Source organism: Hibiscus syriacus, unplaced genomic scaffold (assembly GCF_006381635.1).
Source record: "Hibiscus syriacus cultivar Baekdansim isolate YM2019G1 unplaced genomic scaffold, ASM638163v2 tig00116962_pilon, whole genome shotgun sequence".
NCBI lineage: Eukaryota > Viridiplantae > Streptophyta > Magnoliopsida > Malvales > Malvaceae > Hibiscus > Hibiscus syriacus.
This window is the reverse complement of record NW_024063488.1, coordinates 4,055,227-4,067,891: the sequence shown is the minus strand read 5'-3', so window position 1 is coordinate 4,067,891 and position 12,665 is coordinate 4,055,227. Positions and strand designations below refer to the sequence as shown.

The following is a 12,665-nucleotide window of genomic DNA, read 5'->3' as shown; positions in this document are numbered from 1 at the left end:
TTTTTCCGTTCTTGTTTCTACGTCGTTTAGTAAGTTTTTCGATAAAAAAAAATTATATCATTTTCTTAGTTCAAATTTATAGAAATTTTTTAATCTTTTCAAATCTCAAGTAAATCTTAATTGAAACTTAAAGTTAAAAAAATTATTGATTTGTCACTATAACTGTTGAATCAATTTAAAACCTAATTATGTTATTATTTTTATCAAAATGAATCCTTCACATCAATGGAATTGAATGACGAATGTTCCATTATAAAAAAAATTTGGCTTTGATGCAATATATAAATTTGTAATTTTGAGTTTTTTTAAAGCATTTTATCATTTTATAGCATTAACTACAGCTAAATAGAAGATAACTGTGACAAGTTGGATCCTTTCTAGATATTCATAATAAATCGAAGGTTTGTTTGTTTACTTCTGAATGATTAAACGTTTAATGATGTAAATGTTTTGCTACATAACCCATGTCCTTGCCCTGCTTAAGTTTTTACATAAATGTTTCTAAGATGTGTATCAACCTGATCTGTTTTAGGCGAACACATGGTGAAAGAAAATTGTGGGAATCCAAAGATGATAGGAAATGGGGACATGACAAGTTTGAGGAGATGAATTCACAAGAAAAACATTATGAAGATGTAAGGGTTTTGTACATATTCAACTTGCATGATAAGTTTTTATTTCCATTCTTAATATCATTTGATCTTCATTTTCTTTCCCTGCTGATATATTTTTTCTTCCACACTCAGGGTGGAAGATCTTCTCAAGGTAGATATCGAGCTCGGAGTAAAAATAGGGATCCAGATAGTGCTTACTCTACCGGAAGTAGGCCCAAAGCATTTGGGAAAAGCAATAATCAGAACCATGCTTCTAAGGCTGTAAAAGGGAGAGGACCTAGGATGTATGAACCGACTATGAGAAAGAGGAGTCAGGCACCTCCGGCGCTAAACAAACTGTGAGCATTGGAGCCATGCTTCTAAGGCTGTAAAAGGGAGAGGACCTAGGATGTATGAACCGACTACGAGAAAGAGGAGTCAGGCACCTCCGGCGCAAAACAAACTGTGAGCATTGATGTGCACATTTGTTTTCTTGAATTTTCTATGTCTTCCTACCATGAATAAGTTTGCATGACATTGAGGTAGTTAAATATTTTAGTTATGGGAAGCCTCATGAGAGAACTTCACAAGCCAATTCAAGTAGAGTTTTCATACCTGAAACAAATGCAGACACTGTATCAGTTCCTGCTAGTAAACCAAGCTTGGGTTCTGCTTCTCCACCCTTTTATCCATCCGGGTCTTCCAACAAATACATTACTTCGACTCAGAAGAAGGACATGCAAGCTGGAAACATAAGCAGGAAATTTCACCCTTCTGTTACAGATGAGAATTTTTCTGTGTTACAATCCAATTCATTACAAGGGAAGAATGTACTTGATTCTCTCAGCATGGCCAAGCTTTATATAGATGATTCCAGCATGTCGGCTTCTGTGAAGTTTTCAACCAATGTGCAATTGGGTAATACTGGTCAACTCTCTCATTACCGGGTACAAGGGAAAGGTGTAGCTATCCCAGGAAAGAAGGCCTATCAGCTAGCTCCTCATCAGAACCAAGTAAACCCTCAACCAACACAGGTGAATTCTGTTCAGAGAAGTCCTGTTCAAGGCAGGGCTCTCTCTTCTGTACAAGCAACTGCTCAACAGTTGGGCCAGCATCCTGGTATTGGTTCTCAAGCTTCCTCTCCTCCAAAAACAGCCATGCCAGTCAGTTCCTATGAATCTGGGGAGGTTGAATCATCAGAAACAAATAAATCCAAGGGTGCATTGGTGAGCAAGGGAAAAAGCAGTGCACAAGGAGCTGGAAGGAGCTCTTTTCTTTATGGTGGAGCTCAGATTATGGGAGCTACTGGGAGTCCTGCCTTTCTGCCGGGTAAACCTTTTATATTTGTAGTTCTTTAATAATTTGTCTAGATAACAGTATCTACTGTAAAAGTAAAATGTAGAAGGGGGAAATTGCCTTATCTGGAACTGTGCACAGTAAATACTTTGGCCCATTTTTGTGTGAATTTTTGCAAGAATTACATTAAATGTTTTAGGTGATATTAGATCTAGTTTTCATCTGACTATAGATAAGACATCAGATCGAGTTTTTATTCCTGGGATGCAGGTTTTCTTTGGGATGTGCTTTTTCCTGGGTTGGCTAGAGGTTGGATCTCATTTGGGTTTTTTTGTCCTCAAAATACTATGGGATGTTAGGGAATAGCTTTTATCTACCAGGTTGCTTAGATTGAGTTCTATTGTTCTGCATATCCTGTTCAATATTTCTATTATTCCCTAATTCTTGCTATTGAACCTTTTATAAGCTCAATTTTATGCTTTTTCCCCCTTGAATGATTGACATGCAGGGGGGCCAGCACCCTGGTGGTCTTAGTGTTCCGCTATTGGCATGGCATTTCCTGGATATGTTGCCCAGCCGCAACTTGGTAGGGGAAATTCTGAAATTACATGGTATAATAATTATTTCCCTGTATTTTATTTCTCCTGTGGACTGTATCTGTTTCCCATTGAGAAATGAAGATGATCTTATTTCGTCTCCCCATTTGACTACCAATGCAATGCTTATTCCCTTGGTCACATATCCCCATTTGACATAGTATGAGTCATTTTTTAAGACCCCCACAGTTCTTTTCATGGCTACGCTCCATTTGCAACAGATTTGGCTGTAGTGAACGAGTAATGTAAGAATTTCTTAGAGCATGGAAAATTATTTGACTACCAATGCAATGCTAATTCCCTTGGTCACATATCCTTAATTATTGTATTCTGATAAATTTATCTGTCTGGGCCAAAAGCATATTAATGAATGTTCAATGTTCATGTTTAGGCTGCTAGTATTGACGGGTGCTGCTGGGGCTTTAGGGGCAACATATTGTCCATCTTATATTGCAGTTGATGGGTCTTATCATGCTCGTCCATCAGGACAGATATCTTCAACCGGATTCTCAAGTTTTTTTTAGCATGGTTCTGGTCGCCTCAACCTGCTTGTTTTTAACTGCATTGATTGCCATTCTTTTCCTTCTGCCTTCCCAACTGGAAAGATTACATTAACTTCAAATTTAGCTGGTAACTGGAAGCCCTCCAAGAGAACTGGTAAGCCATGATCTTGCCTTTATCTTAGATTTCTGAACATAGACCTTTCCTGTTTCTTATATTCTGGTAGTTAAACAAGTTTCCTATGCAGAGCTTGTGAGTGATGAATTTGGGCAACGGCAACCCAAATAAGCATCCTCGCAGGCAAGTTGAAAATCTTAAGGTCTTTCTGTGGATGGGTGGAATTTTTTTTTCAGTGTCTATCATCTATTATATGTAAGCCACTTGAATTGTATTGTCATTCATTTCCATGTAGATATTCGGAAATGAGCTTTAGCAAGTGATGTACTTATTAAAGATGGAGCCCGTCCCAATGAAAACTGATGATGGTCAAAATTTCCAAAGTTCTTATTATCTTTGTGGATGTTTCGTATTCTTATTTGTTGATTACTTGGTGGTGCAGGCCCTTCTTCCTGGCCCTTTGTGATCTTCAGATTTTGACCTGGAACACTTTGGGCTGCAACTTGTTCCGGGATAGTGTAGGTAAATCATGTTTCATCCCTAATAAATGCTCTCACTATTATGATTGGGATCTATAATCTTCTGTTCTTTTAGAAGAAAGTTAGTAATCATTTCTCCTTTGGAAGTTGTTTGATGTCCAAGAAAAGCATAAATAAGTATGTAGTTTACATGTCTGCGCTTCCCCTCCTTTCCCCCAATAAGAGATTGAATATTTCTTGTCACTTCTGGCACATATGAAAAGGTTAGAATTAAGCAATAACATAATCTATGTAGTTTAACGTTGGTGCCATTTGAGAGACTATTTCATTGATTTAACATGGCCCTGTTTCATTTTGCCAGTATTGAAGTTATTTTTCTTTCTAGGCATTTGTGCTTAAATGAGTTCTGAGTCGGTATATTATGTGCAGTAATTATCTTCTCCCATTAATTGGAGGTGTCCTGGTTCATCCATTCTAAACTTATCTTGCTCTCTTTCTTCCAATTTTGTTCTAGCAGTTGCAAGTGAAAAACGCCTGCTTAAGCTGCATTCAGTTGAAGAATATTATTGTGGCTGACGGGTAGCAATCCCTTGTTTAAATTTGCGGTACCGATACACATTTAGAGAAAGTGATACATTTCTCGCATTCTGGCTTGCTCTGCAAAAATTCCTGAAACTGCTATTATAGTTTCTTGCAGGTTTTTCTTATGGCTTGATTTTCTAATGGAGCTTGTGAGAAGTTTTGGTTGGGGTTCTCCATTATTGCGCAGCAGTTGTATTGTTGATGAACTTTATTTATTTTATTATATTTTTATTTGCACAGATGGTGTCATTACCTCTCTTTGGTGAAAGCATACTTGTCTGGTTGATGGGTTGAGCTTGGTTTTGAGAGTGTATAACGTCAATGTTTGAGATATTGCAGACAAGTATGCAGAGTTGGGACTCTGGTCATGCCCAGTGGATTCTTCAACTTTATCAGTGCATTAGGTGAATGGTGATCGAGTGTTTTTTTTCTTCTTCTTTTGATGTTTTAAGTTGATTTAAATCCCATATCTACTAGGTTCATATTTTTGTTTAAGAATGTGAAGTGAATTAAAATTTAAGAACTGGGGTTAAACAATGTATCAGATTAAAACTGGTGCAAGGTAGGCAGGAAGATAATTAACAAAGTGTTGCTGGTTTAAATAACATTTTGCATTCTAGTAGACGTGAGGTAATAGATAGTTGAACAGCTCAGCTACTTGCATTTAGTAAATGACAATTCATTTACTTATTTTAAAAAAAAATGTTAGAGTTATCTGTTGGCCCATCCACCTTAGTTGGTAGAGCGCAAGGTTCTTAATTGCCATTTTATTATATTAAAACTATTTATATTTTTCTTTTGCTTTTTAAAACTTTTTAGATTGACAGTTAATTGCCATTTTATGATTGAAAAATGAATAAATGAATCTAGTGGGATCAGTAGTCTGGTGAGCCTTCGTTGATCAAAGCAGTTTCAAACCTTCTTTTAAAAATCCAACGGCCATAATTTTCACATTAATCATGATGGTTCATTTAGCAAATAAAAATGCTAAAAGTGGAGCTCTGTTTATTCCACGTGTTCTCATAATAATTGCCCTTCATAACTTTAACCACCGTTCGATTTATATAAACAACATCTCTGACTGTGATCTGACGATCCAGTGGACAACAGAGCACACGGAATTTCTGGTACAGCTGTTTACATTAAAACCCACCCAAAGTTCACACGTGCTTAATCGCACGTGCGATCCGTTCAAAAGACAGAAACGCTTCGGACATCTCTCTCTACGGGATTTTGTATTTTTGTTAATTTTCTTAACTATACGTTTCTCTCTCGCCCTTTATTTGCAACTTTATTGTTTAGTGTAAACTAAGAAGTCAGATCAATCAATTATGGACATCAGAAATGAGAAAATGTAGTGATTTCTTCACTTTCTTTCGACTCTCTTTTAGTGTAAACTAACCGCTAGCTGCTTTTCATGTTTAGATTTTTTTCTTACATATTTTTTCTCTTAAAGTTTCAGTGCTTTGTTTTTACTGCTCTTAGGTTCCCGCAGGTGTAAATGTTAATAGTTTGATTCTAGCTTTAGTTGTCGGCGCTAAGTCAATTTTCTTTTTTATTCTTTGCCAAGTTAGTTAGAAACGCTAAGATGGGTTTGGTTGTCGAGAGAAAGAAAATGTGGTATGAAATTTGAAATATTCTGATTGGTTCTAGGAAACTACTAGGCAATGAGCGTAAACAGAAAGCTGAATGTAGTTTTTGTCTACGCATTGTTTCCTAGTAAACAGATAAATCGACTTTTCTTTTATGACGTTTTAATTTTTCATGAACTTTGAACACTCTGAATTGCTTTCTGGTTGATCAGTTTCTTGATTTTATTGCCCAAAGATTGCTCTTGACTTGGAAATCTCTGATCATTGAAAGAATCTAGTTCGAAAATTGGAAAATTTGAGGTTTCTTTGGAACATCCGGATATATTTTAAAAAAAATCAACTTAGTTCTTTATCAGTTGAATCGTTAGTTTCTGATGAATGCAGAAACCAAATGGAAATTGAGATCTCGCTTCTCAACGTTTCATTAGTCTGAAATATAAAACATATTTTTTTGATAGCTTTAATTTGTTCGAATAAGCTCAGGTTTTTGTTTGTTTTCACTTATTTGTTTTTTTACCTATGCCAACCATATTTTCTTTACTTTTTTTGCATTATATATTATTCTGTTGTTTGACAAACACAAAATCTTTATTTTCCTCGTTGATGTCGGTTTGGAGTTTAGAAAACCTGTAGAACGAGGTACATGTAAGCATTTCGGAGCTAGAAGAACGGGAGTGGATCTTTAAGTGCTACTTGTTTCTTATTTTCTAAAATATGAAGAATGTTGATTTAGTTTGACAGAAGTAACTATAGCCAGATGCTAATGGAGGAAAGTGTCAGCAAGGGACCATCATCCCTGAGGCTAGGTAGCCTTAAGTCCAGTCTGTCAGGAAGATCATCTCCAAAGAGTTCTCCTACGTTTCGGAAACTGCATTCAAGCCGAACGCCAAGAAGAGAAGCTAGAAGTGGAGTTGGTGGCATTCAATGGTTTAGTAGCAACAGATTAGTGTATTGGTTGCTTTTGATTACTCTTTGGGCTTACCTTGGATTTTATGTCCAGTCCAGGTGGGTTCATGGTCATAAAAAGGAGGAATTTTTGGGTTTCAGTGGTGATCCAAGAAATAAACCTGTAGATGCTGAAAAGAATGCACGGCGAGATTTGCTTGCTGATAATAGTTTGGTAGCGATGAATAATGGAACTAATAAAACTCAGGTGTCTAGTGATAGAAAGTTTGATGTGATTTTAGCCAAGAATGGGAAAGAAGTCTCATCTAGGAAGAAAAAGAATAAAAGAGCAAGACGTAATTTACACAAGACACGTGGTAAATCAAAGGCAAAAATGAACATTGAAATTGGTGACACAGAGGATCAGGAACAAGAAATTCCACAAACTAATTCTACTTATGGATTGCTTGTTGGTCCATTTGAAGCAGTGGAGGACAGAGTTCTGGAGTGGAGTCCTGAAAAGCGATCTGGTACATGTGATAGAAAGGGGCATTTTGCACGCCTTGTTTGGTCTAGAAGATTAGTGTTGGTATTTCATGAACTCTCGATGACTGGGGCTCCAATTTCAATGATGGAGTTGGCAACAGAACTTTTGAGCTGTGGAGCTTCTGTATCTGCTGTTGTTCTGAGTAAGAAGGGAGGACTTATGTCTGAGCTTGCAAGGAGAAGGATCAAAGTGATTGAAGACATAGCAGATCTTAGCTTCAAAACTGCCATGAAGGCAGACCTTGTGATTGCAGGATCAGCAGTCTGTGCATCATGGATTGGTGAGAAATTTATAGGCGATTTTTTTAAGTTATTATGCAGATATGATGATCAATCATTAGCTGATATAAGGTTGCAGCATCTTTAGTTAGTCACATATATGGTTGCAGCATTTCTAGAGCTTTAGGTTATCTTGCTCAACTTACATGTGATGTGTTGGTTTCAGATCAATATATTGCACATTTCCCAGCTGGAGGAAGTCAAATTGCTTGGTGGATCATGGAAAATAGAAGAGAGTACTTTGATCGGTCAAAACTTGTTCTAAACCGGGTGAAAATTCTTATTTTCTTATCTGAATTGCAGAGTAGACAGTGGCTTACTTGGTGTCAAGAAGAAAATATTAAGCTGAGATCTCAGCCTACTCTTGTTCCACTTGCTGTTCATGATGAGCTGGCTTTTGTAGCTGGCATTCCTTGTTCTTTAAATACTCCATCAACCATCCCGGAAAATATGTTAGAGAAAAGGCAGTTGTTGCGAGCTGCAGTAAGAAAAGAGATGGGTTTGAAAGATAATGATATGCTTGTGATGTCTCTAAGTAGCATAAATGCTGGAAAGGGCCAGCTCATTCTTCTTGAATCAGCACGCCTCATGATTGATCAATATCCTTTACAAACTGACTCTGAAGTTAAAAAATCATTCAATATTAGGCTAGATCAGTCTACCTTGGCTGTAAAGCATCATTTAAGAGGCAAATTTTCCTCTGTAAACACCACAAATGCTGTTGGTGTCAACAACAGTCACAGAAGGAAGATATTTGATGGAAAAGGAACAGAGGAACAAGCTCTTAAAATTCTTATTGGTTCTGTTGGATCTAAGAGCAATAAGATACCTTATGTTAAAGAAATTCTGAACTTTTTGTCTCAGCATGCAAAGTTGTCTCAGTCTGTACTCTGGACTCCTACAACTACACGGGTTGCCTCACTATATTCTGCAGCAGATGTTTATGTCATGAACTCCCAGGTGATTAATCATTTATCTTGATTAAATTAGCATAATTTACTCTTGTTTATTCTACATTATACAGTAGATCTGAATGTCAATCTTATTAGTTTTCTTACATTCCAGATGGACTATTTTGCATATAATCAGTCCTTTCGTCTGATTAACTCTATATTCCATATAATTAATCTCTTTACTGGTATTATTGGATACGAGTAAAATAGAGAAGTAGCGGTTATTGTTCTTCCATAGATTCATTTATTTGCCTCATCTGATCAATACATTGCTAAAGTTACCCCATGTTACTGTTGATAGTAGAGTTAATGCGAGTAGTGCACATAAAATGTTTTGAATTTTTTATATCATTGTTGTTTCTATATGCAACTGTATGTCAAACTTTTTGAATGAAGGGAAAAGGAAAGCTGTATTCCAACTGCTATGCTGTTGATTAATACAACACACACACGTACACACAAAATTGCTGAAGAGGGAAGTGACAAAAAATAGCAGCATTTTGTCTCATTTGTTATCAGGTTATAAGCTTAGACTCACTCCTCTCATCCCTTGTACCAAAGTTCACAAATAAAATTACAATGTCCAATTTAGTGTACATTTAAAAATTTAAAATGCCTTGGAAGTTTACATGGAACTACTGGTTTGAAATCTCTGCTTTTTATGAGCGTTCTCACAAGTATTATGGTAGGGACCTTTTAGGAACTTTTCATACTTCTGGTAGCCTTTGGTGTAGAATTAACAAGAGGAGAGAAGGCTTGTGCTATTACTAATTGGTATTTATGTGGCATTTCCTTGACTCATTTTTTGATAGATATGAGTGCCTGAGTGGCTTATTTGCTTACTCGATTACATTCCTGAATAATTTAGAACTTGTAGAAACTAGACCCGGAATCTCTTCAACTTCTAAAATAGATCAAGTTATGATGTTTCTCCGTGGCAAATTTATGATGTTATTTTCACAATTTCCTTGGATATTGAATTTTCAAACTCTTGATTCTTGAACCATTTAGGCAGCGCTCAATGTAGATTTCTTCCCAAGTTCTTTCATGCTAAATTTTGCATGTCTTCGATCTGTTGCTAATGGTTTCAATTTATGACTGATGATAATCAAGTTACTAGAACTTGGATAAGGAACACTTCACCAAGTATATATCAGTTTATGAATGAGCTGGTTCAAATAAACTACAAACTAGGAAATTTCGTCACTGTAGCTAGAAACACCCATATGGGTTAGTTGGTGTGGCAGACCTTATCAAAACATCAGTGATTTTGGATTCCTTGTAGCACTTAAGTTGTTTGATTGTTTCATGTTTTTGTTTCTGAGTAGGTGAGGAGAAAACAAATGTGATTTCAACGTATTGATTTTCTTTATGAAAACAACTTATTGGACTGACATTATTGAAACATATAACTCTGGTTAATTATGAATCTTACTTCATATTCTAGTTACATTCAACCTCATACTTATTTCTGAATTTTTAAGATTCTTTTGAGATAAAGGGAAACATGTAAGGATGAAATGTTTACAGGGACTAGGAGAAACATTTGGCAGAGTGACTGTTGAAGCAATGGCATTCGGTCTTCCGGTAAGAAATCAGTAACCTATTCACATTTGTTTATGCCTGCATGTGGCAGTTATTGGACCTTATATTGCTTGCGATAGCATGTGCTTTTTAGGAATATCACCTGCTATGCATTATTCATATATCCAATTATTCTATGGGTTGCATTTCCTGCTGGTATGTAAAGTTTGGTTTATCATATATCCAATAATACCATTTGCCTTCACTATCTTCTTCCGCCTAAACGCCATTAGGAAAGTCTAGCATATACATATGAGATGTGTTGCGGTTCATGGCATTCATCTTGTTTACACTTCATATGTGCGTACGTCATGCAGTTTTTTTATCTGCATGTGTTGTATCCAGAAACTGTAAGCCGCACACTTTTCTTGTTATATTAATTACTGATTTTCCTTTATTTCTATACATGTTTACACAGGTGTTAGGGACTGATGCTGGAGGCACAAAAGAGATAGTTGAGCACAATGTGACGGGGCTTTTGCACCCCATGGGGCACCCGGGGAACCAAGTTCTTGCCGAAAATCTCCGGTTTTTGCTCGAAAACCCATCTGCAAGGAAACAAATGGGGATGGCAGGAAGAAAGAAGGTAGAAGGAAATTACCTGAAGAGGCACATGTACAAGAGATTTGTGGAGGTTCTGACCAAGTGTATGAGAAGCAAATAGCATTCTAGTGTGTCCATTTTGGGTACACCAATTCTCATTATTTAATTGGCTTTCAATTCTTAGTATTTATCCATTACTCGTCACGGACCCCCTTCAATCTGTCATACGATTTCTTTGCTATGCTTTTATCTGCCAGGAAACGCAATATTTCCTTTTGGTTTAGTTTGAAGACTTGAAAGTACATAGTAACAATGTTCAATTTTGTAATCTTTCCAATGGTAAACTCCTTTAATATACATGCAAATTATACGTAGCCTGTTCAGATGCATTTAATATGTGCTGTGGCACTAAAGAAATTAATTGAAGATTTATCAAAATCTCTTTGGAAGATCAAAATCACATGGTTTGATCAATCAATTTTGGGGAAAAAAAACAACAGAAACCATTTCTTAAATTCAAATATTATATATTTTTTATTTGTTAACCATAAATTGTTTATGTATTATGTATAAATTAAAGATTTAACATCAATTTGTTAAATTTAAATTATTTTTTTAGAATTTTAAATTTTAATATGATCAAAATAATAATATTATTGTAATATAGAAATTTAAAACAATTACGTTGATAATCACTATTTAAGTTAATAAATTTAACAATCACTGCTTTAATTCGGATGCTATGGTTGTGAAGGAAAAAAAAGATTTTTTAACCCTGAATTATTAGAATCAGAAGGAATATTGCAATGAAGCTATAGAATAAGAAGTGAGGCAGTAAGAGCCGTGGCATCTACACGGGTGGCAAGAAGCAGAGCATCGACGCAGTCACCAAGTTCTCGGCAACGAGTTCCTCCCCCGATAAATTGGGTAAAGGTTAATACGGATGGAGCAAGAAATCAAAACACAAGGTTGACTATTTATGGAGGTTTGGGACGAGATAACTCTGCCAACTGGAGATTTGGATTTTTTAAAGTCATAGGTTCATGTTTAGCTCTTGAAACGGAATTATAGAGAACTTATGAGAAATTGGTCATTTGTACATATTGTTACATTGATGGAGCGTAATTGGGAAGTGAGACTGAGTTGTGTTAGTGGTGAGTAAAATTATGCTGCAGACTTGAAGGCAAAATTGACGTGGAGAAAGTTTTGCAAAAGAAATATGGAGTTGTGTAGCATCTTTAAGCCGTCAGTGAAGTTGTGGCAAAATGGCAATTTTATTTGACTTGAAGTCAAGAAGAATCCCACCGGACAGTTATCGAAAGATATTCCCTCCTCATCGCCTTGTTGAACGATCGTGATGGCATCATCCTCTAAATTTAATTCTGCCAGCTTCCGTTTCGGATCTCCCATGATTTGCTCCCGCACACTATATCTCCTTTTGTTGATCAAAACGATTGAATTGCTATCAAATATTAGTATAGAATCTTTGACCTTAAGGCAAAAACCTTAGGAACAGCACAACTTTTTGCCGTTAGCCGTTAGGATTTAGTGCTTGAGCAATTTTTTGTATACGTGAAGTTCCCCCCCCCCTTTCCTGTTTAGCTATTGGAGGCTTTGCTGAAAAGCAACTGTTAATGAAGCTGAATTCTGATTTGCTTGTTCGTAAAAGTGATGGTACACTTTGCTGATAATTCATTTGTATCATCAGAGAGAAAATTATAGAAATGTCAATTTCATGACATGCTATTTTAGTAAATTTTCTTTCCTCTTCTTAACTTTGTTAGATTTGATTACAAGGCTTGGACGCCTACAAGATGTCGCCAATCACTACTGGGGTTTGCTCACCATGAATCCGGGCAACCACAGGTGGATCTTATGCCGTCCGTATCTCATTTATAAGTCCTATTTGAACTCATTTAAATAGTGAGAATTCTAGGTATTTAAAATTCTACTTTCAGCCCTTAAAAGTTGACATCGGTGGCAGCATCACAAATTCAAGAGCGAAAGTGGATAGTTGACATGGAAGAATCATAAATTCAAGAGCTAATTCTTCTGTAAGAACTCTAGGTGGTCAAAATTCTTCTGTCAACCCTTAGAAGTTGACATGGCTGCATCACGA

The 12,665-nt window shown here is 36.3% G+C and overlaps 1 protein-coding gene and 1 pseudogene across 1 annotated transcript; both read left to right on the top strand.

Moving 5' to 3' along the window:
* Window positions 1-506: 506 nt before the first annotated feature.
* LOC120190245 lies at window positions 507-3,662 on the top strand (annotated as a pseudogene).
* A 2,331-nt stretch (window positions 3,663-5,993) lies between these two features.
* Window positions 5,994-10,817, top strand: LOC120190423. The gene is made up of 4 exons (XM_039193507.1): window positions 5,994-7,468; window positions 7,633-8,426; window positions 9,950-10,006; window positions 10,422-10,817. The coding sequence occupies exons 1-4, from the start codon at window positions 6,514-6,516 to the stop codon at window positions 10,665-10,667; spliced, it is 2,052 nt and encodes a 683-aa protein (XP_039049438.1). The 5' UTR covers window positions 5,994-6,513; the 3' UTR covers window positions 10,668-10,817.
* Window positions 10,818-12,665: the final 1,848 nt, after the last annotated feature.